Source organism: Diabrotica virgifera, chromosome 4 (genome assembly GCF_917563875.1).
Source record: "Diabrotica virgifera virgifera chromosome 4, PGI_DIABVI_V3a".
In the NCBI taxonomy this organism is placed as follows: domain Eukaryota; kingdom Metazoa; phylum Arthropoda; class Insecta; order Coleoptera; family Chrysomelidae; genus Diabrotica; species Diabrotica virgifera.
In genome coordinates this window covers 231,290,672-231,315,747 of record NC_065446.1, presented here as the reverse complement: position 1 = coordinate 231,315,747, position 25,076 = coordinate 231,290,672, and the positions used below count along the sequence as shown (strand labels likewise).

Below are 25,076 nucleotides of genomic sequence, written 5' to 3'. Positions count from 1 at the left end.
TAATTACAAACGACGGTGACAAATAGATCAAGTGAAGTATTAAATATAAAAATGTTTAAAATACTTATTATCTTACTCCCAAGGAAGACAAATCAAAGACACAAAAATTATAATAAATATATTTACTAAAAACACTAATATATTATTTTCAAACCTTAGTTGCGCTGATACATACATAAATTGGAAGATTTAGCAACTAACAACATACTGTCGGTGTGCGCATGTGCCAGGGAATGTAAAAATTCACATTCGTCCCTAAAGAAGTATAACTTCAAAAACTTAACCCATCGTGAGACTTACCCTTATTTCGCGGTGCATCACTGGAAGTGCATTGTCATTTATTATCTATGAGACAAGAGACCTTAATCCCTGTTAACATTTATCTAGTGTCTTTTTAACTAACTTTTCTCTCTCTCTCTCTCTATCCTATAAACATACTCATGTGATTTTAGATTTATTTTTATCAATTTACGCGGTTATTAATCAAAATTCAGTGTTGGCGCAATGATATGAAAGGATTATAATTTCGAGACGAATCTATTCATGGAAATTTTATTGTATTTGAGTAATATTACTTTTTAGCCCAATAAATGACCGTTTTGGAGTATAATTTCCAGGAGCAACTCCTAATTGCATGAAAATTTGGATTTAGGTTCTACTTACCCTCCACTTCAAAGTTGAATTCGTACCGTTGGTTGCTTTTACTTGGGGGATGACATTTACCCCTTCTCGGAGGGTGAAAAATGCGTGTTTAAAATGAGGCCGGAAATGGATAAATTGAGTTATTTTAAGCACCTTTTGTTCTATAAAGTTTTTTACCGTAAGTCCATACTTTTCGAGTTATTCGCTATTTAAAATGTTGATTTTTCGACAAAAAAACTACGTTTTCAGACCGTTTTTCCCAAATAACTAAAAAAGTAAATATTTTATCGAAAAAAATATTTTTATCAAAAGTGGAGCCTATAAAAAAACGAAAAAAATGATGTACCAGTAAAGTCTACAAATAGAGTAGAAGCAAAGTTGTAGCTCATGAAAAATACGTTCTTATTCGTGTAATTCCAATACGAATAATTCAACGCGAAATCACCGAAGAAAGAAGCGTTTTTCGGGAAAAGCTTATTAACATTTTGAAAGTATCGAAAAAAAGCTTATTATTTGTTTTTTACAAAAGTTTACAGCATCAAAATAAACGAGTTACACTAAAAAAAAAAAAGTTGACCTCTTTTTTTTGGTAAAAAAACTCGTGAAAACCTCCCTCTATTTAGCACCCTAAATGAAATTTATCGTTTGGCTTTACCATCTATTTTAACTGTATGTGTATTGTTTATATGATCTGTAAGTTTGTTTGGTTTAAAGTGCTTATTTTTGAAAACATTTGGTTTTATATTAAAAAAAAATTTCATTTTTTCAAAATAACTTAAAAAGTATTAGTGATAAGTAAAATCTTAAGCAGTAAAAAATGTAGGTTTTGCTATTATAAATATGCTAGTTTATTTTGTTTCTCCGTACACAAAAATAGGGACAAAAATTGGTTAATATATGCCTGTTCAAAATTTGCATACACTCATGATTAGTGACCCATTCAAGCTTTCTCAATTATAACCCTTTCAAAAATAAACACTTTAAACCGGTGAGACTGACAGATCATATAAAAAATAGATAGGTAAGTAAATTGTTTGTAAAGCGGTAGCGATTAATTTCATTTGGAGAGCTAAACACAGCGAGATTTTTATGATTTATTACAAAAAAAAGGGCCAACTTTATTTTGAGCGTAACTCGCTTATTTTTAATGCTAAAACTTTTGTCAACAATTAAAACAAAGCTTTTTATAAACACTTTAAAAAAGTTTAAATGGGTTTTTCCCGAAAAGTGCTTAATTTTTCGGTGATTTCACCTTGAAATATTCGATTTGGAATTAGACGAATAAGAACGTATTTTTCATGAGCTACAACTTTGTTTTTATTTGATTGATAGACTTTACCACACCATTTTTTTTGGGTTTTTTATAAGCTACACTTTTGCTAAGGATACTTTTTCGATAAAATATTTACTTTTCGAGTTATTTGCGAAAAACCGTCTGAAAACGTAGTTTTTTGTCAAAAAATCAACATTTTCAATGGCAAATAACTCGAAAAGTATTGACTTACGTAAAAAACTCCAAAGAACAAAAGTTGCTTAAAATCAGTCAATTTTTGCATTTCCGGCCTTATCTTGAACGTATGTTTTTCACCCCCGAGAAGGGGTGACTGTCACCCCCCAAGTAAAAGCAACCAACGGCACAATTTTAACTTTGAAGTGGAGGGTAAGTAGAACCTAAATCCAAATTTTCATGCAATTAGGAGTTGCCCCTGAAAATTACACGGTATCGCCGAATTTCCCGTTCATTTACTGGGCTATTTACCGTAAGACAGGATCCCTCTGTAGTAATAGTGGTACTTTACAGTTTTTGACCATAGCTCTGAAGATGGATTTGTAAGACGAAAGCTCTCGCTAGGAATTAAATATTTTTATACACTTAAAAAATACTTTTTTTTCCGTTCATTTAATTCTGATATGGCAGGTGAACAAGAAGAAGCAGATAGACCGGTAGTTGGGAAAAAATTATTTGGACATATACTCAAGTTGGTATTTACTTTAATGTTATTTCCCATATCGGTCCCTTTGAGGCACATAATTAAATTTTGGCCGTGGTACTTAATTTATTTTTTTGTATCACTTATCATATATTAACATAACATACTCGTATATTAAATATTATGTTTATTTATAATTAGTTGTTATAAATCTTGTTAATTAAATATAATTACATTACCTGTCTGGAAATTTTAAACTTAACATTTTAAACTTCGAGTTGACAAACATTAAATACTATTCTGTGACATGACCAATGTGAAACAATAACTCCGAAAAAAGGATCGATAATTAAAATAAGAGTTATACTCTGGGCTAATTAGCAAAAATAGTTGAAAGACTGATATTATTTTCCCTTATTTTTCCTTAAATAATTAGCAAAATTCATGGAAAAGTTATTTACCAGCAATTTTATTGCCGGAATCGAATTATAAGATCCTATATATTAATAATATAGGTATGCAAAGTCCGCAGAGAGTGTGCTACTTTTTTTATAAACAAAATGGCGCCGACCAATCGTATTTTTTCAATTATTGCTCTATAACTCCATATATTTTACCTTTACAACAAAAACACCCAAATAAAAATTCACCGCAATTAAATTTTGCATAGAGACCTGTTTTTCACGATTTGCTCCGACAAAAAAATGTTCCCCGTAAAATGCGGGTTTTCCTAACAAAAACTCTAATTTTCAAATAAAGTTTTAGGTAAGTAAATATTAATTAATAATTAAATAACTTAATGACATCAAAGCTTTCTTGGTATAGATTGTAATTCCAGAAGCCAGTGAAAATTAAACGAATATTTTAGCAACAATTCAATTGTTAATTAACAATTTACGATCGCAATAATAACCAAAATAATAAGGATACATTGATCAAACTTATAAAAATTATAAAGATGAGATGCTTATTTAATATTTTATCGACAAAATATAAATTTTTCTTTTTTTTGCATAATCTTTAAATTTTGAAAAAAAAAATAGTTATACATAATACGCTGGTCTAATTAGTAAAGTACAAATAAAGGTTATTTACCAGCAATTTTATTGCTGGAATCGAATAATAAGATTATATATATTAGTAATATAGGTATGCAAAGTCCGCAGATAGTGTGCTACTTTTTTTTTATAAACAAATCGTTTTTTTTAAATTATTGCTCTATAACTCCGAAAATTTTAGCTTTACACCAAAAACACTCAAATAAAAATTCACCCCAATTTAATTCTACATAGAGGCAAGTTTTCCCGATTTGCTCCGACGAAAATTTTTCTCGGAAAATGTTGGTTTTCCCAACAAAATCTCGAATTTTCAAATAAATTTTTTGGGCCAGTAATTATTTATCAATAATTATATAGCTTGGTGAAATAAAAGCTTTCTTGGTATAGATTATAAATTCAGAAGCCGGTGAAAATGAAACGAATATTTTAGCAACAATTCAATTGTTAATTAACAATTTACAGTCGCAATAATAACCGAAATAATCATGAGACATTGATCAAACTTAGAAAGATTATAAAGGTGTGATGCCTATGTTTAAAAAATTGTTATAAACAAATTAACATTTCTCAAAAATTGTTTATTATATTCTAATTTTAAAAAATACTTAAAATGCGTATTTCATACGTCTTGAAAATGAATGCTTTAAAAAATTTTTACAACCGTTTGCAAAAATGTTATGAAACAGCAAATTAAATATACGATTTCTACGTTGTTTATAATTTGTTTTAATTGTTTCAAAGCTGAAATGTGAGTCTATGGTACAAACTAATTACTCACAAAGAATGTCAAAAATTAGTGCAACGGTTATATTTTAATCAAAGATTAAAATTACTTTTTTTTTTGTAATTTTTAGCGCAAAAGTAGGCCTGATACAGAGTCGGAGCTAAAATGTTCACACGAAGCGACTGACACGCAGCATACATTATTTATTAAAAGTGTACGTTGCGCGGCCGGTCGTCACTCCGAGTGAAAATTTTAGCTACAGTACTGTATTAGTCTACTTTCACGCGTGTAAATTACAAAAAAATATATTTATAATCTTTAATTAAAATATAACCATTAAACTGATAATCGATATTTTTTTGTAAATAATTAGCTTGTACTTTAAACTCACTTCTACGCATTTGAAAGAATTAAAAAGAATTATAAACACCGTAGCAATCGTATGTTTATTTTGCTGTTTCATAACTTTTTTGCAAATGGTTGCAAAAAAGTTTTAAAGCATTCATTTTCAACATATTTGAAATGCGCATTTAGCTATTTTTTAAAATTATAATATAATAAAAACTTCCTGAGAAACGTTAATTTGTTTATAACTATTTTTTTTAAACATTTAAAGATTTTGCAAAAAAATAAACAAAATAATATTTTGTCGACAAAATATTAAATAGACATCTCATCTTTATAAGATTTCAAAGTTTGATCAGTGTATAATAATTATTTTGGTTATTATTGCGACCGTAAATTATTAATTAACAATTGAATTGTTGCTAAAATATTAGTTTAATTTTCACCAGCTTCTGGAACTATAATCTAAACCAAGAAGGCTTTTAAGTCACCAAATTATTTAATTATTGGTAGATAATTACTTATCTAAAACTTTCTTTGAAAATTAAAGATTTTGTTGGGAAAACCCGCATTTTCCGAGGAAAATTTTCGTCGGAGCAGATCGGGAAAAACACATCTTTATGCAGAATTTAATCACGGTGAATTTTTATTTGGGTGTTTTTTTGTAAAGTTAAAATCTTCGGAGTTATAGAGCAATAATTGAAAAAAACACGATTTTCGGGCGCCATTTTGTTTATAAAAAAAGTAGCACACTATCTGAGGACTTTGCATACCTATATTATTAATATATATAATCATAAGCTTCGATTCCAGCAATACAATTGCTGGTAAATAACTTTTCCCAAAAATGGCCTATTCTCCGATAATCAGCCCAGACTTACAACATACTATGGAAAGATCAATGTTAGGTATTACCATCAGAAACAGAATACCAAACATAGAAATAAGCAGAAGAAGAGGAGTTATTTATGCAGTTGAAAGAACAGCCTTTGGCTAAATTTTTTTACATGCTGCCAGATTGACCAATGAGAGATGGACCAAAAAGATTCTAGAATGGCGACCAAGACAAGAGTCATATCGAAGCAGAGGACAACCACCGACAAGGTGCCGAGACCGCCTGTCGATCGTTGTCTGTCATGTTGCCCAGCATATGACGCTTTCATTTCATCTAAATCATTTCATCTAAAATTGGTGGAGGAGGTAGTCAAACCAATGGGCACCGTAAATTATCGCGCCGTAAAAAATCGCCCGTGTGGCCAAAGCCTTAGAAAGGCCACACAAGCGACAATTTACGGCGCCGTTAAAGCAGTAAACCCATTGGTTGACAAACTCCTCCACCAATTTTAGATGAAATTGGAGTTAGTCAACCAATGCCCGTCAGGTTTACTGCTCTTACGGCGCCGTAAATTATCGCCCGTGTGGCCTTAGCCTCATTGTCTTATTTACAGTAGCACGAAATAGTTCAGTGCTGGTTTTCCCAAATCATTAGCCTAGGTTTTTAAACCAAGAAGACGTACGGCGGCCCATACTTCTTTTTCCCATTATTTTACCTTATGACAAGGTGAAGTATGTCATATTTTTCTGGGTGACGCATTATATGACCAAAGTATTCCAATTTACGCCTTTTAACCGTGCTCACTACTTCACAACTTTAGTTCAAACGTTTTTAAAATCTATTCTGCCAGGGTCCATGCTTCAACCCCGTAAAGTAGTACTGGGAATATATAACATCGACCCATTCTTATGCGAAGTTCCAAATTGAGATCATGACTGCAAAAAATTTTCTTAAATTTCATAAAACTTGTTCTTGTTTTGGCAATTCTACTTTTTATTTTTGTACTAGGGTTCCAGCTTTCATTAATATAAGTACCCAGATATACAAGGTAACTTACGCGTTCAGTTGAGTCATTACTAAATGTTACGGTATAATTGTAATTATTTACGGCTGCCTGTTTACTAATAACCATAAACTTGGTTTTTCTTGCGTTGAGTTTGAGTCCATATATCGCGCAGATCGCCACCATTCGGTTCAATAACGCAACGCTTGAAGATGTTCAATTGATCCTGTCACTAACAAGGTGTGATCTGCGTATCTGATATTGTTCATAAGAACGCCTTAATGATTATGCCCTTTTTTGCGTTTTCCAACACTTCATTTAAGATTATTTCAGCGTAAATATTTCACAACATTGGTGACAATATTCAGCCTTGTCGAACTTCATGCTTGATTTTTACTTCTTCAGAGCACTGATTCCCAATCGTAACACATGCAGCCTGGACCCAATACAAATTTGCGATTATTCTAATCTCCCTATTGTCCAGACCGGAAGTCTTGAGAATATGTAGCATTTTTTTATTTTTTCAAGGATATAAAGCGCAACACCATAAATTGGATGCAAAAAGGCTCAAGACAGATAGGTGGAAAATTTTACGGGAGGACCACGTTCAGTAGTGGACAAATATAGGCTAATTGAAGCGCTTATTGTATAAAGGGTATAAGTCCACAATACTTAGTTTTGAGAAAAACGAAAAAAACTATTTAGTTTAGAAACTTGATAGAATAGAATAGAAATATACTTTATTGTCACTGAAAATTATACAAATTTTATGGACAAAGCTTAATTAAAGTCAGAAAAAATAAATAAATAATATCTAACAATAACAATAACAAATACAATTTTCTGAAATTTGATAAATCGTCAATATAAAAAAAATTAACATAAATACAAAATATAAGTTAATAAAGTAAAGGAAAAAAAAACAAAATCGATATATTGCAACAATTTACAGAAATTGCAAAGTGAATATACCTATTTATAGACATAGGAACTAATAAGTTTAAGCTGCTGCATGTGACACCCAAATATAGATAAGTTTGGTTACTTGTACATTACTGTAATTTCTTAGTTAGTCATTAAGAAACTCTTCTACTTCTACTGGTCTTTTAGATAGATGAGCGTTTGTCATTTTACGGAACTTGGGGAAAGATGTTGCAGATTTGAGTTGTAAAGGAAGATGGTTGTATAGTTTTTTTGCGGAATATAATATAGATTTCTTTACTAACTCAGAGGACGGGATCGGTAAATAGACATCAAAATTTGAATTTCTGGTGGAGTAGTCATGACGAGGCCTTGCTGGAAAGACACGCATGTGTTTACGAATTAAGCAAACAGTTTCTAAAATATATAAAGATGTAAGGGTTAAAATGCCGTGATCTTTGAAGTAACTTCTGCAATGTGTTGTTCTTCAAAGGCCAAACAGATACCTTATTGCTCTTTTTTGTAATTTAAAAATAACATCTAATTGGGCAGCTGTACTAGAACCCCAAAAAGGAAGACCATATCGAAGATGAGACTCGAACAAGGAAAAATATGTTAGTTTAGAAGATGCTAAATTGAGTTCTTTCGAAACAGATCTTATAGCATAGCAGGCTGAGGCGAGTTTCTTACTTAACAAATCGATATGAAGGGACCATTTGAGGTTGCTGTCTAAAAAAATACCAAGAAATTTAACAGAATCAACGGTAGAGATCTGGCTGTTATTAACAAGCAGGGGTTGAAGAGCACTTTTATAGGATAATGCTACTGTCTTATCCACGTTAAAAGAGAGTAAATTAGAGTCAGACCAGGTTTTTAACGTAAGCAAATCAGAAGTTATAGTTGCATGAAGAGATGAAATAGTTGAGTTGCTCCAAGTGATACTGGTATCATCAGCAAAAAGAAAAATTTTTCCATCGATTTTTAAGTTAGTGATGTCATTTATAAAGATAAGGAACAGTAGAGGACCCAATACTGAACCTTGTGGTACTCCACATACAATGTTTTTGAGACTAGAGTCAATATCATTTGCTCTAACTAGTTGTTTCCTATTATTCAAGTAAGATTGGAACCAATTCAAAGAAATACCTCGAATCCCATAGAAATTTAGTTTTTTAATCAAAATGTCGTGATTTACACAATCAAAAGCTTTGGCATAGTCACAGAAAACAGTGGCAGTATAAAGATAAAGATTTGATGGCCTATCAAATTTTGTTCTACAGATGAAATGTAGAAGGAGACTAGTAGAGTGACATGTGATACAACAAACTTGGCTTTGAAAACAATTAAGGCCAAAATGCCGTTTTTGAAGGCTGTGACTTGATTCCTTTATACAATCAATGACTAAAAGACGAAATAGTGTTGCTTTTTACAGTTAAATTATTCATTTATTTATAAAAAAAAGGTTTATTATTACAAACAAGACCTAAAATACAGCGTAAGACTAACTAACCTAAGCTAACCGAAGTAATAAAATAAAAGACTCTGTAAGCAAAATGCCACAAACGATGGTGGCGCTACAATAATTATTGTATAAAGGTAATCAGTCCCGGACTAGTTCCCTTTATACGCTCAACAAATATTTTATCATGCGATATTTCGCGTATGGTGAGAGATACAAATTTCCTTTATAGACTGATCGATCCGTCGACTATTGTTTAACAAAATATATCTTCTTCTTCTTCTACGGCACTACAGCTCAAATTGAGCCTTGGCCTCCTTTAATTTTTGCCTCCACCCTTGCTTGTCTATGGCTGTTCTTCTCCATACACGGACTCCTAAAAGGGCTTGTGCGTTGCTGTTTCCTGCGTCTTCCCAGCGCTTTCTTGGCTTTGCAACCGGTCTCTTTCCCTGCATTCTAGCATTCACTGCTCTTTTTGGTATCCTCTCCCATTGTTATCACATGTCCGGCCCATTGCAACAAAATGTATATCTCACTTTAATTTCGTACAGAAGTGGACTTATTCCCTTTATACAATAAGCGATTCAATTGAACTACTATTCAACGATAATACCTAAAGCACTCAACACTCTATAGATCAGTTTCCCAATCGTTCTCTCAAAAAACTTTGACCATTTTCTCCCCTGGAGAGTATCTAAAAGTACCCGGGAGAATGTGTTTTTTCTTATTAATTTCGATAAACGAAGTATTCCCATTAGATTAATTAAAAACTCCATAAATCACTTCTTAGAAGCACATAAAAATTTTATCAATATCTTCACAGACTCTTTTAAATCTAATGATGGTGTAAGCTCAGTAGTCCAGGGTAATAAGGTTTTTTCCATGGCACTCGAGCAGCCAGGGTACTGAAGCGTTTTTTCGACAGGTAATACCTATGAGAACAAATTGTAACTATTTCCTGCGTAGGATCTGGCGGCCATTTTTATTTATAAACAATTAAGTGTCAAAAAGTGGCATTTTTCCATTTTTTTTCAAATCAATGGAAAACAGTGAAAGTTATGGTTTTTTTAGTACAAATATCTTCGATATTATGGAAAAAGCTTTAAAATGACGTATTAGAAAGTTTGATATACTCATTTATTGTTAATATAATTGCGAAAAAAGGTCGGAATTGCAAAAAAAATTAATTTCGCAATATCTATTGTAAAAATTAGTGTACAGCTTTGAAATTTTTGTCATATAAGGGTTCTTTGGTGCTTAATATGTGATAAAAATTTCAAAGCCATTCATTCAATTGTTTAAATTTTATTCAAATTGTTTATCCCAGAGAGCATTTTTTTTACAATAACATAAGTCAGAAAAAAATGACGTTAGAACCATTCCACAGGTGTCAAATAAAAGAGCATGGGCTATATTTTCAACTTGGTTTAAAAAAAGCGACAAAAAAATTCATTTATTAGTAATAAATAATTATGCAAAAGTATCGTAAATCTTTCCTTATAAACTTTTTATTTTGTTATATAAGAAATTATATATATTTATTACAATTTTTTATCAATTATGATATAAATAACATTACTTGGTAGTTGTGCACTTAAAACAGGGTAAAAAAGTTAATTTTTTTGGAAAAAGTTATTCAAAAACTTTATAAGGAAAGATTTACGATACTTTTGCACAATTATTTATTACTAATAAATGCATTTTTTATTCGCTTTTTTTAAACCAAGTTGAAAACATAGTTCATGCTCTTCCATTTAACACCTGTGGAATGGTTCTAACGTCATTTTTTTCTGACTTATGTTAGTGCAAAAAAAATGCTCACTGAGATAAACAATTCGAATAAAATTTAAACAATTGAATGAATCGCTTTGAAATTTTTATCACATATTAAGAACCAAAGAACCCTCATTTGACAGAAATTTCAAACCTGTACACTAATTTTTACAGCAGTTATTGCGAAAATAATTTTTTTTGCAATTCCGACCTTTTTTCGCAATTATATTAACAATAAATGAGTATATCAAACTTCGTAATATGTCATTTTAAAGCTTTTTCCATAATCTCAAAGATATTTGTACTAAAAAAATCATAATTTTCACTGTTTTCCATTGATTTGAAGAAAAAGGGGAAAAATGTGATTTTTTGGCAGTTAATTGTTTATAAATAAAAATGGCCGCCAGATCCTACGCAGGAAATAGTTACAATTTGTTCCTATAGGTATTACCTGTCGAAAAAACGCTTCAGTACCCTGGCTGCTCGAGTGTCACGAACATGGTATATTTTTGTCTTATTACCCTGGCCTACAGCTATAATTTCCCCAACGTCTAATTTTATGTTCAAACGTCCCTTATCTTATTCTTAAAGATTCTTTTAGATTTATCGTAGCCATACAACATCTATACTCCAAATATCCCATAGAAACGAAAAATTAAAGTAGTCACACTTCGTCGAGTGTGTGAGCAACAGAAATTTTTGGACCAATGAAAGAGTACACCCGTGTTGAGCTGGCCCCCCCCCCCCACTTGCAAAAATTAAAAAACAAATAGCCCTGATTTATGAGCTATTTATGAGCTCTCATATTCCGCAAACTAAAAATTTTGAGCTCGTTCCACTGAGCAGGAATTTAATACCCTAGTGGGGGGGGGGTTGAGTCAGCCCCCCCCCCACTACTTAAAAATAGGAATATTGAATCGGTTCTTGCGGCAGAATTACGAGCTATTTATGAGCTCTTGAAATTATATAGTTTCGATTTTTGAGCTCATCCCCTTCTCCCCCAAACAACCCTTTAATTGATTTAACTTAAGAGAAAGATGCTGAGAAAACTTAAAATATATCGTATTGCGGATATAATTCATATAGCTTATATACTCTAAGAATAAACTATTAAATCAAGAGCATTTCGATTATTGAGCTACAACCCCTTCGCAAGAAAACCACCCTATCTTCCCGGCTTAAGAGAAAGTTGTACTTAAAATGCATTAAACTAATTATTTGGCGACTACATATCATTTAATAATTTATAAGCCTCCAAATTACGCGCATTTAGATCAGTAGATTGCAATTTATTTTGTATAGTGCAGTCACTGAAGGTAAAAATTAACGATTACCTTCAATTTCGGTGAACCTTCATCGATTTTCACGAAAATTGGTCAGTAGTTAGAGGATACGTCAAGAAACAAAGGTGACATGGTACCACCTTGCGCCTTTACCCTGAGGGTGGATACCGCCCCTTCTCGGGGGTGCAAATTATTTTATAAAAAATAAATGCACAAATCAATAAAAGAACAAATTAAAAGCAAAATTTATTATATAAAGTTAATAAAATAAGTCAATACTTTTTAAGTTATTAAAGATCAAAGATTTTAATTATTTGTGAAAAAAATGCATGTTTTGAAAAGGTTTTTTGTAAATCACTGAAAAACTTTAAGTTTTTACAAAAAAGTTAATAGTAGTTTAATTCGTATAGCTTATATTCTAAGAATAAACTCTTAAATCACGCGTCTTTCGATTATAGAGCTACAACCCCTTCGCAAGAAAACGACCCCATATTTCCGGCTTAAGAGAGAGTTGTTCTTAAAATAATTTAAATTAATTATTTGGCGACTACATATCGTTTAATAATTTATGAGCTTGCAAAATATACGCATCTCAATTATTGAATTGCCATTTTCTTTCTATAGTGCAGTCACTGAAGGTAAAAATCAACTAGTACCTTCGATTTCGGTAAATCTCCATTTATTTTCACGAATTGACAATAACAACTTGGGGTTTTAGCCTGGGGTATATGTCACCCCTTCTCGGGAGTGAAAATTACTTTATTAAAAATAACCCCACAACTCGAGAGAGGGACAAATTGTAAGCAAAATTTGTTATATAATATGATTAAAATAAATCAATACTTTTTGAGTTATTAAAGATCAAATATTTTAATTTTTGGAAAGAAAATGCATGCTTTAGAGCGATTTTTCATAAATGACTCAAAAACTGTAAGTTTTTACAAAAAAGTTTTCATCACTAAAATTGAAGCTAATAAAAAATATAATAAATTGCTTACTTGAAAAACCCTTTAATGTTAATTTAAAGTAAGTTATTGGTAATTAAATGTATATTTTTTTCCGCGACTCTTAAAATCTAGGGGTTCAAGCTTAAATAACGGGAAAGAGATGCATTTTATATCACTTAGGTACTAAATACTTGTCAAAGTACTTAGAAATACCTATAAAAAATAAGATGCAGAAAAAGTTGATAGTATCAAAATCCGCTCACCAATTTTCGTGAAAATGAATGGAGATTTACCGAAATCGAAGGTACTCGTTGATTTTTACCTTCAGTGACTGCACTATAGAAAGAAAATGGCAATTCAATAATTGAGATGCGTATATTTTGCAAGCTCATAAATTATTAAACGATATGTAGTCGCCAAATAATTAATTTAAATTATTTTAAGAACAACTCTCTCTTAAGCCGGGAATATGGGGTCGTTTTCTTGCGAAGGGGTTGTAGCTCTATAATCGAAAGACGCGTGATTTAAGAGTTTATTCTTAGAATATAAGCTATACGAATTAAACTACTATTAACTTTTTTGTAAAAACTTAAAGTTTTTAAGTGATTTAAAAAAAACCTTTTCAAAACATGCATTTTTTTCACAAATAATTAAAATCTTTGATCTTTAATAACTTAAAAAGTATTGACTTATTTTATTAACTTTATATAATAAATTTTGCTTTTAATTTGTTCTTTTATTGATTTGTGCATTTATTTTTTATAAAATAATTTTCACCCCCGAGAAGGGGCGGTATCCACCCTCAGGGTAAAGGCGCAAGGTGGTACCATGTCACCTTTGTTTCTTGACGTATCCTCTAACCACTGACCAATTTTCGTGAAAATCGATGAATCGATTTTTTTTGCGAAAGCTTAATTGCAAAATTTATTTTAAAAAATCTGTTAAACCGATCTTAATGAAATTTACAGTATTGTTTTACTGTATCATAAAATTTTTCTGGGTGAAATATGAAGATCCTAAGTGTAGCATAAATGGTTGAAAAACGTAAAATGCAAATTATTGTTATTTTGCAACAAGGATGACTATTTTTTAAATTTTTAACCAATTCTATGTTGTAGAAAATTTAATTACGCAACTTTTATCTTAGTACAACTTTTCTAGGAAATGAATAGTTTTAAAGTTATAATCAAAAAACGAAGAAAAAAATCGAATATTTCCTTCATTTTTTGACATTTTGATTATTTAAACAATGTTCCGGACCTTTTTGAGAGGGAGGATAACTCAAATATTATTATTTGAGTTATTTTCAAGCAATCTCTGCAAAAAAATTTTAGTCACCTCTCAACGTCCAAATGTACTAATATTTTTACAGATGCGCCCTGGTCTAGTAGGAAATAGCTATTTGTATAACAAGGGAGGAAAGTGCTACTTTTCCTCGCTTGAGAATGAAGTTTACTGCCCGACGCGTAGCGGAGGACAGTAATCATTCAAGGGAGGAAAAGGCACTTTACTCCCATGTTATACATATGGTTTTTCCACCTTCCTCAAATTAATAACAAGTCATTTTTCATTTTTACTTAATTTATTTATGTAACTAACCAACAAAATTTATAAAAATTAAAACTAACAAGTAGGTATAACATATCTGTCAACTGTCAAATATAAGTCAAATTATTAATGTAAACATTTTTAAATCAACATTTACTGTTTTTTACCAATTTTACCAGGTAGGTGGAAAACAGCTTTTCGATGGCTTAGCATGAAAACCTCGTATCTCATTTTACAGAAAATTTTACATGAGTGACTTTAATCTGAATTTTTGCATACTGTAACACTCTAATCCAAAACATAGGTATATGAAAAATGTATGTGTAATGATCTAAACGTACTCAAAATCAAAAATATGTAAAAATAGTTTTTTTGTTTTAAGTTATAGTATGCTATATGCTATATATATAGTATGCTAGTATAGTATGTTATATTAAGTTTAAAGTCTCTCCTGTAAAATTTTCTGTGAAATGAGATACGAGGTTTTCACACTAAGCTATCTTTTTCCACTTCCTTATTGAATATCGAAACGGATGGAACAAATTGTTTTTCAAACCATTCCTTAAAAAGTGCACTATTCATCCATGCTTTCCAGGCTAATTTTCGGATAATCCAAACCGGCTGCCCCCCCAATTAGTTCGGATTTGCGGGGTTCTCTGTATTAACTTAGTATTAAATAGTGACAGGAAAATTTCTAACATTAACAAATTGTACAGGTGTCTCTGGTACTCTGGTAGTGTCCACACTACTCATTTTATACATTTCAAGGATGGCCGCAGCTATAGACTCTGTTTGTGATTACCGACAACAGTTAACAACGGGTGCATCTTACACCTTTAACAACTATGGTTCTCCAAATAGCTATCCGATTGGAAGTGACTGCCGATGGTGGGTCCAAGGTGATGTAGATACTAGAGTCTATCTTACTTGCACGATAGACATTCCACTGGTAAGTAAAAATCATGTCATTTTATAATAATAATGAAGCTTAAAGTACCTATATTATTCAATTCAATGAGTATAATATTGTGTATGTTAAGGGTATTTTTTATCACTTAATTGGGAACTTGCACATTTTGTTTTATTACATAATAATGTTCAGTTTCGTTTAAAAATAAGGTTTCCAAAATTTCACGCCTTAAAACCTCATGATAACTTATACTAAATTTACAATGAATATGCAGTAGAAATAAACAAACCAAGACACTTTAAATGCTACTAGGAGCACTCTCGAATCATAATTTACAATGTATATACATTGTAAATCCTAAATAATTATTTCCAAAGTTTATACATTGTAAATTAGGATTCGAGAGTGCTCCTAGTAGCATTTAGCGTATCTTGGTTTGTTTATTTCTACTGCATCTTGATTGTATATTTAGTATAGAATAGTACGATAGAATTGATCCAAAAGATAGCGTAACCCAGACATCCAAAGTGAAAGTTATCCTCCAACACCAAATTGTTCTATATGGTCCACATAATATTCAGAAAAAAGTCACACCATTTTGAGCGTGGGTTTGGGGGGGTGGAGAGGGGGGAGAAATCGGTAAATTCGTAGTGCTTTACATTTTTCGGCAATATTTCTAAAACTGTGCGGTTTAGCATGAATAACCTTCTATACAAAAATGTTCTACATTAAATTTGAAATAAAAAAGGTCCCATGCATAAATCCTTCTAAAATGAACGGTTCCAAAGTTACGGAGGTAGTATAGTATAATTGGTCCAAAAAAAGGCCTGACCCAGACATCCAAAATAAAAGTTTTCCTCCTACACCAAATTGTTCTATATGGTCCACATATGGTTCAGTAAAAAGTTTGAGCCATTTTGAGCGTCCGGTTTGGGGGGGAGAAGTCGGTACATTAGTAGTTTTTTTTACGTTTTCCGTCAATATTTCTAAAACTATACTTTAGCGTAAACAATGTTTTATACAAAAATGTACTACATAAAATTTAAAACAAAAAAGGTCATTTACATAATTGTTATAAAATCAATGGTTCCAGAGTTACGGAGGGTGAAAAGTGAAGGTTTTCGATACTTTTTATATTTTTTGGACAATTGATGATAATTTTGGGTGGTGAGGTTGACGTTTCTTCAAGAACTTATCACTAACATACCATCGGCCACTGAAATAGCAAATTTGGTTTATAAAACACAATCCTGTTAAAGAAAATCAGTAGGGAATTTCCCCCAATTCAGTCCCCCCCAATTTGGTGTTTTGGAAAACTTTTACATTTGATTTTTAGGTTAGGCCTTTTTTGGACCAATTATACTATACTACCTCTACTCTGGGCTAATTAGCAAAATTCATGGAAAAGTTATTTACCAGCAATTTTATTGCTGGAATCGAATTATAAGATCCTATATATTAATAATATAGGTATGCAAAGTCTGCAGATAGTGTGCTACTTTTTTTATAAACAAAATGACGCCGACAAATCGTATTTTTTTCAATTATTGCTCTATAGCTCCGAAGATTTTAACTTTACAACAAAAACACCTTAATAAAAATTCACCCCAATTTAAGTCTGCATAGAGGCATGTTATTTCCGATTTGCTCCGAAGAAAATTCTCCTCGGAAAATGTGGGTTTTTCCAACAAAATCTCGAATTTTCAAATAAATTTTTTGGGCCAGTAATTATTTAACAATAATTATATAGCTTGGTGAAATAAAAGCTTTCTTGTTATAGATTATAAGTTTAGAAGCCGGTGAAAATGAAACGAATATTTTAGCAACAATTCAATTGTTAATTAACAAATTACGATCGCAATAATAACCAAAATAATCATGATACATTGATCAAACTTATAAAGATTATAAAAATGAGATGCTTATTTAATATTTTATCGAAAAAATATAAATTTTTCTTTTTTTTTGCATAATCTTTAAATTTTGAAAAAAAAATAGTTATAATACGCTGGTCTAATTAGTAAAGTACAAAGAAATGTTATTTACCAGCAATTCTATTGCTGGAATCGAATTATAAGATCCTATATATTATTAATATAGGTATGCAAAGTCCACATATAGTATGCTACTTTTTTTATAAACAAAATGGCGCCTACAAATTCGTATTTTTTTCAATTATTGCTCTATAACTCCGAAGATTTTAACTGTACACCAAAAACACTTAAATAAAAATTCACCCCAATTTAAGTCTGCATAGAGGCATGTTTTTTCCGATTTGCTCCGAAGAAAATTCTCCTCGGAAAATGTGGGTTTTTCCAACAAAATCTCGAATTTTCAAATAAATTTTTTGGGCCAGTAATTATTTATCAATAATTATATAGCTTGGTGAAATAAAAGCTTTCTTGTTATAGATTATAAGTTTAGAAGCCGGTGAAAATGAAACGAATATTTTAGCAACAATTCAATTGTGAATTAACAATTTACAGTCGCAATAACAACCAAAATAATCATGAGACATTGATCAAACTTAGAAAGATTATAAAGGTGTGATGCTTATTTAATATTTTGTCGACAAAATATAAATTTTTCATATTTTTGCATAATCTTTAAATGTTTAAAAAAATTGTTATAAACAAATTAACATTTCTCAGAAATTGTTTATTATATTCTAATTTTAAAAAATACTTAAAATGCATATTTCATAGGTCTTGAAAATGAACGCTTTAAAAAATTTTTCCAACCATTTGCAAAAAAGTTATGAAACAGCAAAATAAATATACGAGTTCTCCGTTGTTTACAATTTGTTTTAATGGTTTCAAAGCTTAAAAGTGAGTCTATGGTACAACCTAATTACTCACAAAGGATGTCAAAAATTAGTGCAATGGTTATATTTTAATCAAAGATTAAAAATACTTCTTTTTGTAATTTTTAGCGCAAACGTAGGCCTGATACAGAGTCGGAGCTAAAATGTTCACTCGAAGCGACTGACACGCAGCATACATTATTTATTAAAAGTGTACATCACGCGGCCGGTCGTCGCTCCGAGTGAAAATTTTAGCTACAGTACTGTGTTACTCTACTTTCGCGCGTGTAAATTACAAAAAAATATATTTATAATCTTTAATTAAAATATAACTATTAAACTGATAATCGATATTTTTTTGTAAATAATTAGCTTGTACTTTAAACTCACTTCTACGCTTTGAAAGAATTAAAAAAAATTATAAACACAGTAGTAATCGTATGTTTAATTTGCTGTCTCATAACTTTTTTACAAATAGTTGCAAAAAAGTTTTAAAGCATTCATTTTCAAGATATTTGAAATGCGCATTTTAACTATTTTTTAAAATTATAATATAATAAAAACTTTCTGAGAAACGTTAATTTCTTTATAACTATTTTTTTTAAACATTTAAATATTATGCAAAAAAATATAAAATTTATATTTTGTCGACAAAACGTTAAATAGGCATCTCGTCTTTATAAGATTTCAAAGCTTGATCAGTGTATCATAATTATTTTGGTTATTATTGCGACCGTAAATTATTAATTAACAATTGAATTGTTGCTAAAACATTCGTTTAATTTTCATCAGCTTCTGGAATTATAATCTAAACCAAAAAGGCTTTTAAGTCACCAAATTATTTAATTATTGGTAGATAATTACTTATCTAAAACTTTATTTGAAAATTAAAGATTTTGTTGGGAAAACCCTCATTTTCCGAGGGAAATTTTTTGTCGGAGCAGATCAGGAGAAACGCGACTCTATGCAGAATTTAATCACGGTGAATTTTTATTTGGGTGTTTTTGTTGTAAAGTTAAAATCTTCGGAGTTATAGAGCAATAATTGAAAAAAACAAGATTTTCGTGCGCCATTTTGTTTATAAAAAAAGTAGCACACTACCTGAGGACTTTGCATACCTATATTATTAATATATAGGATCTTATAATTCGATTCCAGCAATAAAATTGCTGGTAAATAACTTTTCCCAAAAATGGTCTATTCTCCGATAATCAGCCCAGACTACTCAGTAACTTTGAAACCGTTCATTTTAGAAGGATTATGCATAGGACCTTTTTTATTTCAAATTTAATGTAGAACATTTTTGTATAGAAGGTTGTTTATGCTAAATCGTATAGTTTTAAAAATATTTATGAAAAACATAAAAAACTACGAATTTAGCGATTTCTCTCCCCCCCCCAAACCCGACGACGCTCAAATGGTGTGACTTTTTTCTGAACATTATGTGGACCATATAGAATAATTTGGTGTTGGAGGATAACTTTCACTTTGGATGTCTGGGTTTGGGTCTAGTTATACCATACTAAGAAGTACAAACATTTAAAATCTTCTTTGTATTTAAATCATTTCAAACGCGTACCCTTGTGACGTCATATTATTATATTTTGTAATGACAGTTTTCATGTCTAATGTAAAATTAGATATCATTCTGTTTACTTAGGAATTTAATACAGTTTTTGAAGAGATAGTATTGAATTGTGTGTGTGTTTACTATGGAGAATAACAGTAGATACTATAAGTGTTGTTTTAGTACCATTGTGTTAAAGTATAACCATTAAAAAGCCCAATAAAATATTTATTGTCAGTCGATAAGAAACATCGTTGAAAGTGCATACTGAACTATTTTCAGTTCATTCTCAAAGTCTTCATGCATGTGAGATCATTTTTTTTAATGTAAATTTAATATCTTTTGTCTGCGTAATAGTTTTCTAATAAATCAAGTGTATTTTGAACAAAAAGGAAATATAAATTTTGGTATATTTTGGTAGGTGTGAATTACATATTCAATTATATTTTTAATACCTATATAATATTTTTCTGGAACTGTTTTTACTATAAAATTAAAATAAACTAATCATAATAATAAAGATCTATGCTCATACTTAATAGATAAAAGTTTTCATACCTACTGCCCTTTAGAAAAACCCTCTTTTGTCTAAAAAAAAAACAAAAACACTCAAATATTATGAAATATATCGTTCACAGCAACTATCCAAAGATTTATAAAACTGAGGTACACCATAAAATGATTGCAACAAGTAAAAGATTATCAAACATAATGAATTAATGGCGCGGACCTCAAACATTATAATGATATGACGTCACGACCAATGAGGGTGTGTTTTGGGCTGGCTGCTACAATTTGAATTATCTCTCGACTTTAATAGTCTTTAGGGGCCAAACGACACACAAAAACAACGTTTTTCTTTGATATTCTATTCTTCTTTGTGATTTATAGCATTTTTTCGAATTTAAAATTTTATGCAAGTTCCCTACTGTTTATTTCTATATGTCGCCAACCATATGCTAATTATTGTTGCATTTGTTTATTTTTTAATGTATTCAACTTTATGTGTTGAAGTCAACAGGTTACTGTTTTTTGAAGCAACAAATCATTGGACCAAAATTCCAGAACTGCCACTTTAAACCTTTGTCCATCTACTAACAGATGAATATTCTAAATAATATATTAAATTATCATGAACATGCCATCAGAACTGAATCCCGGAGCAAATTGATGCAAACAGATTATTCAGGGCCTTTTGAAGTTTCTGAACACGAGTATACCATACGAACCAACCCCCGAACCACCTGGTGCCCAGGTTCGCTACTAAGGTACCTTCTGGAGTTTCGAGGGATTTAGCACAAAATTAATGCAAACAGGGGTATTTGGGGTTGAGTTTTTTGGATTGTGCTAAGTGTAACTGCTGTGCCCGAGTTAACTGTTAAGTTTGTTAAAAAAGAATATTGTAGGTTTTTACAAGATCTATACGGCTGTTAATATTAAATCCTTTTAAAATCCTTAGTCACCAAAAGAGGTGAGATTGAAAGGGTTGGTAAATGTGGTTTTGGCATGTTATTACAAGTTTTAATTGTAAATAGCTCACTCAATTTTTGCCATAGAAAATTTTTTTGAAACTATGTTTTTGGGAATTAAATAAGCTACAATTTCATATTTAAATATTTTTTCGTATCTCTGATGCTAATCTTTCTATTCTGAAAAAAATGGCATTTTTACCAAACTACAAAAACTCGTTATTCGCTTTTAACTCCATTTTTTTAAAAACTAATCATTCTAAGCTGATCTAACTTCTAGAACCTATTAATAATACATAAATAAAGAAGACCAAATCAGGTCAATGACTAATTTTAATTAGGGTGGTGAATAGAGGGTTGTTTTCGATCAGTTTTTACTGAAAAAAAATATTCACTGACATTATTTTCATTATAACTCACTGAATTTTTGAGCTAGAGACTTTTCTTCATTTCTGGAGATAGATACTTTTAAATACTTTAAATTAGTTTAAACAAGTTATCCTCAAAAAATGCATAGTTTTCCCCTCTTTTGACTTTGAAACTACAATATTTGGCATTTGACGAAGAAGAGCTAACATATAATAAAATATAGCTCGATTACTATTGGTCTAAAAGAAAATTAAAAAAAAACGCGTTTGTTTATTTTTTTAAAAGGTACGTTTTTGTTAAGTTTAGTTGTTTTGATAAAACGAAAACTTTTAAGTTATTAGCAGAAAACTGAGTAAAAACATTGATCATTTCGAATTTCGATATAAAACTAACACTTTCGATAGCGAATAAATCAAAAACTACTAATTTTATCCAAAAAATGTATAGACCGTTTTTTGCTTAGATTGAATGTTTTTACCAACTTTTGCGGTCAAAATATAATAAAAAATTTCCACCCCCCGAGATGGGGTGGAAACCACCCCCATGGTAAAAGCGCCTTTTGGAATCATATAGATTTTGACCCTTGTATTATCCACTACTTATTCTCAAATTTTCAAGCAAATCGATCCATCCTGTAAAAATTGCGAGGTTTTGTCCTATTTTAAGCTTCATTAGTTGGACTAACTGTTGGTCGTCATCCTGAATACAATACAAAAAGTTGCAACTCGATAGGTACTGCATTTAAAAATTAATTTATTCCAGTGTTTTTAGTGCTAAATGCCTTGGTCTACACGTTTACAATTTTTAGTCATTAAAACTCATTACGTAGTCTTTATACAAATCTAATACTGTTGCTACACTATTTTTGACTCAGTAACACAAATTACTTTATTATCGGTTGAAATTTCAAACTTATGTACTTACATAAATATAAATCAGACTACTAGTTCACTTCAGAATAATTTAATAATAATGTTTTAAAATCAAGTTTGTGAAACTCATAGATAATATTAGCATATTTAAATTTAAAAATATCTACATTTAAAATTTCAAGCGCACAAATAACACAATATTTAAATTTTTGTATGAAGCAACGTAAAATCAAAAAAGTTAAAATCTGTGGAATAAAAATATAACTTACCTAATTAGGCCATTAAAATGTTACATAGTCCGGTCCTGATAGCAAGCAAATCTTACAGCTTTATATCACTCCTGACAAATTTATACATTCAAGTAGTTAAAAGTTGAAATATAATTTAATTTTTACATTGTTTGCAAGATAAAGTTTAAATGTGACAGTGTGTTAAAAAACCAACGATTCTGTGAGTACAAAATTGCATTATTTATATCTAACCATAAAATCAGAAGTTAAAAGGCAATATTTTATCGATTTCAATCCAAATTATCGATTATCGACAACAACTTTTTGCTGATTCAAGTAATTAGGCTGCCGTCTAATTTTGTTAAGAGGCCAGGTCCGGCTTCAGATCCGCTGTTCCAATGCATGTAAATTTTCAACGGGACGATGGCTGAACCGGAATTAGCTACTACTTCACGAAATACACCGACTACGTCACATATCTCTTACTCTCATGCATTAAACAGTTTTAAACATCCTTCAAAAGACCAAGGTATCATACTTTCAACCATACAAGGAATACAAGTTTTCGAATATGTAAAAGCTGTTGGATCAATAGTACAGCCCAAAAACGTTATTTGGGCATCCAGAATCGCAAACAACCGCATCTGCATCTACCTCTCGTCTAAATATATAGTTGACCAATTTCTTAGCTCCCACAAACATGTAATTATTGACGGCAACCAAATTGAAGTAAGAAGATTAATAACTCCTGCCCAGAGATTAATCATATCAAGTGTATGTCCTACTATACCTAATAGCATAATTGAAGACCATCTAAAAACTATGGGTATAAAATCCGTCTCCAACATGACGTTTCTACGAGTAGGCATGCAAGACCCGGAATATAGCCACGTGCTTAGCTTTAGAAGGCAAATCTTCATAAGTCCTTTAGAAAATGCATCGATTCCTGACTCATTCCTAATTTCATTCGACAATACATCATATAGAATATACATTTCCATAGACGGTTTAAACTGCTCCAGATGCAAGACGGTCGGACATCAAGATTCTGACTGTCCTTCTTTATCATCATTAAGTAGTCCAATTAATCAAACGGAAACTGACCATCAAGTGAACGTACTCAACTCTGCCAATAAAGAATATAGCCAGCCAGAAGAACAACCACGGAAAGAACACGAAGAAGGTACCCAGACATTAAAGGAACCGAAACTTAACATTACAAAAAATCACGAATTAACATCAGCCACAAACGACCAAACCACTTCCATACAAACAAACAAAGAACTACAGATTTCGTCACAACCACAAATATCCCAAGATTCAGTAATTGAAAGCGATAGAAAAATCTCTGAAGCTATTCATGTTACTAAAAGACAAATTTCCACTTCTCCCGAAATCCTTGAAAATGACCTACCTCCTCCCACTACTGAAAAACAAAAAAATAAAAAGCCTAAAACTCAAGATTCTATTCCAGATATTCTCAATGAAATTAAAGAAAAAATTGAAAATAGAATCCCTTCCTTCACACTTTCTTTTCATGAAATATGTGATTTTCTGTCAAATTCCCTTCACTCAAAACATCCTGAACTTATTGCTAAAAATTATTCAAATGAAAGCGATGAAATCAAAGAACTTCTAAACTTTATATATTCTCAAACACAAAATAAAAGTTTAAAAAACAATATTACCAGATTGAAGAAGAAACTACTTCTAAGCAGTCTTTCTTCTACTGACGAAACTGACTACGAATCAAGTTCTCAAGTAAATAGTTAAAATGGCCAATAATACATTCATATTACAGTGGAACCTCAATGGTTATTTTACCCATATAGAATCCATCAAGCTTCTTATAAACGATTATCTTCCTTTAGTCATATGCATAGAAGAAACCCATTTCAAACATCAAAATGTAACATTAAAAAATTATGTTCCTTTTCTAAGAAACCGAGTTACAGATCATTCAAGCGGCGGAACAGCAATTTTCGTAAGGGATGACATAGAGTCAACCGAAATACAACTGCAAACAAACCTGGAAATAGTTGCAGTGTCAGTCACCCACAAAATGAAAATCAATATTTGCAACGTATACTTACCTCATCCTACTGATTTAGATATAACTGAACTAAGCAATGTTTTAAACCAAATTCCACACCCAAAAATAATATTAGGCGATTTTAACTGTCACAACAGTACCTGGGGAAGTAACAAAACCGACAAATGTGGTAATCTCTTAAACAATCTCATCGACAATTTAAATTTAGTGTTACTGAACACTGGCAAATCTACTAGGTTCAATTCATACAATGGTACATTTTCAGCTATAGATCTCTCTTTATGCAGTCCGTCGCTAGCTACTTTATTATACTGGGACACATTGGGGTATTTAT

General features: G+C 30.9%; 1 protein-coding gene across 1 annotated transcript in view; it reads left to right on the top strand.

Moving 5' to 3' along the window:
- The window catches only part of LOC126883333 (venom serine protease-like), a 134,662-nt gene that overhangs the window by 32,385 nt on the left and 77,201 nt on the right, over positions 1-25,076 (top strand). Inside the window, exon 2 of the mRNA XM_050648733.1 lies at positions 15,186-15,418. Within this exon, the coding sequence (XP_050504690.1) occupies positions 15,186-15,418 (233 nt within the window). The remainder of the gene's footprint in view (positions 1-15,185; positions 15,419-25,076) is intronic.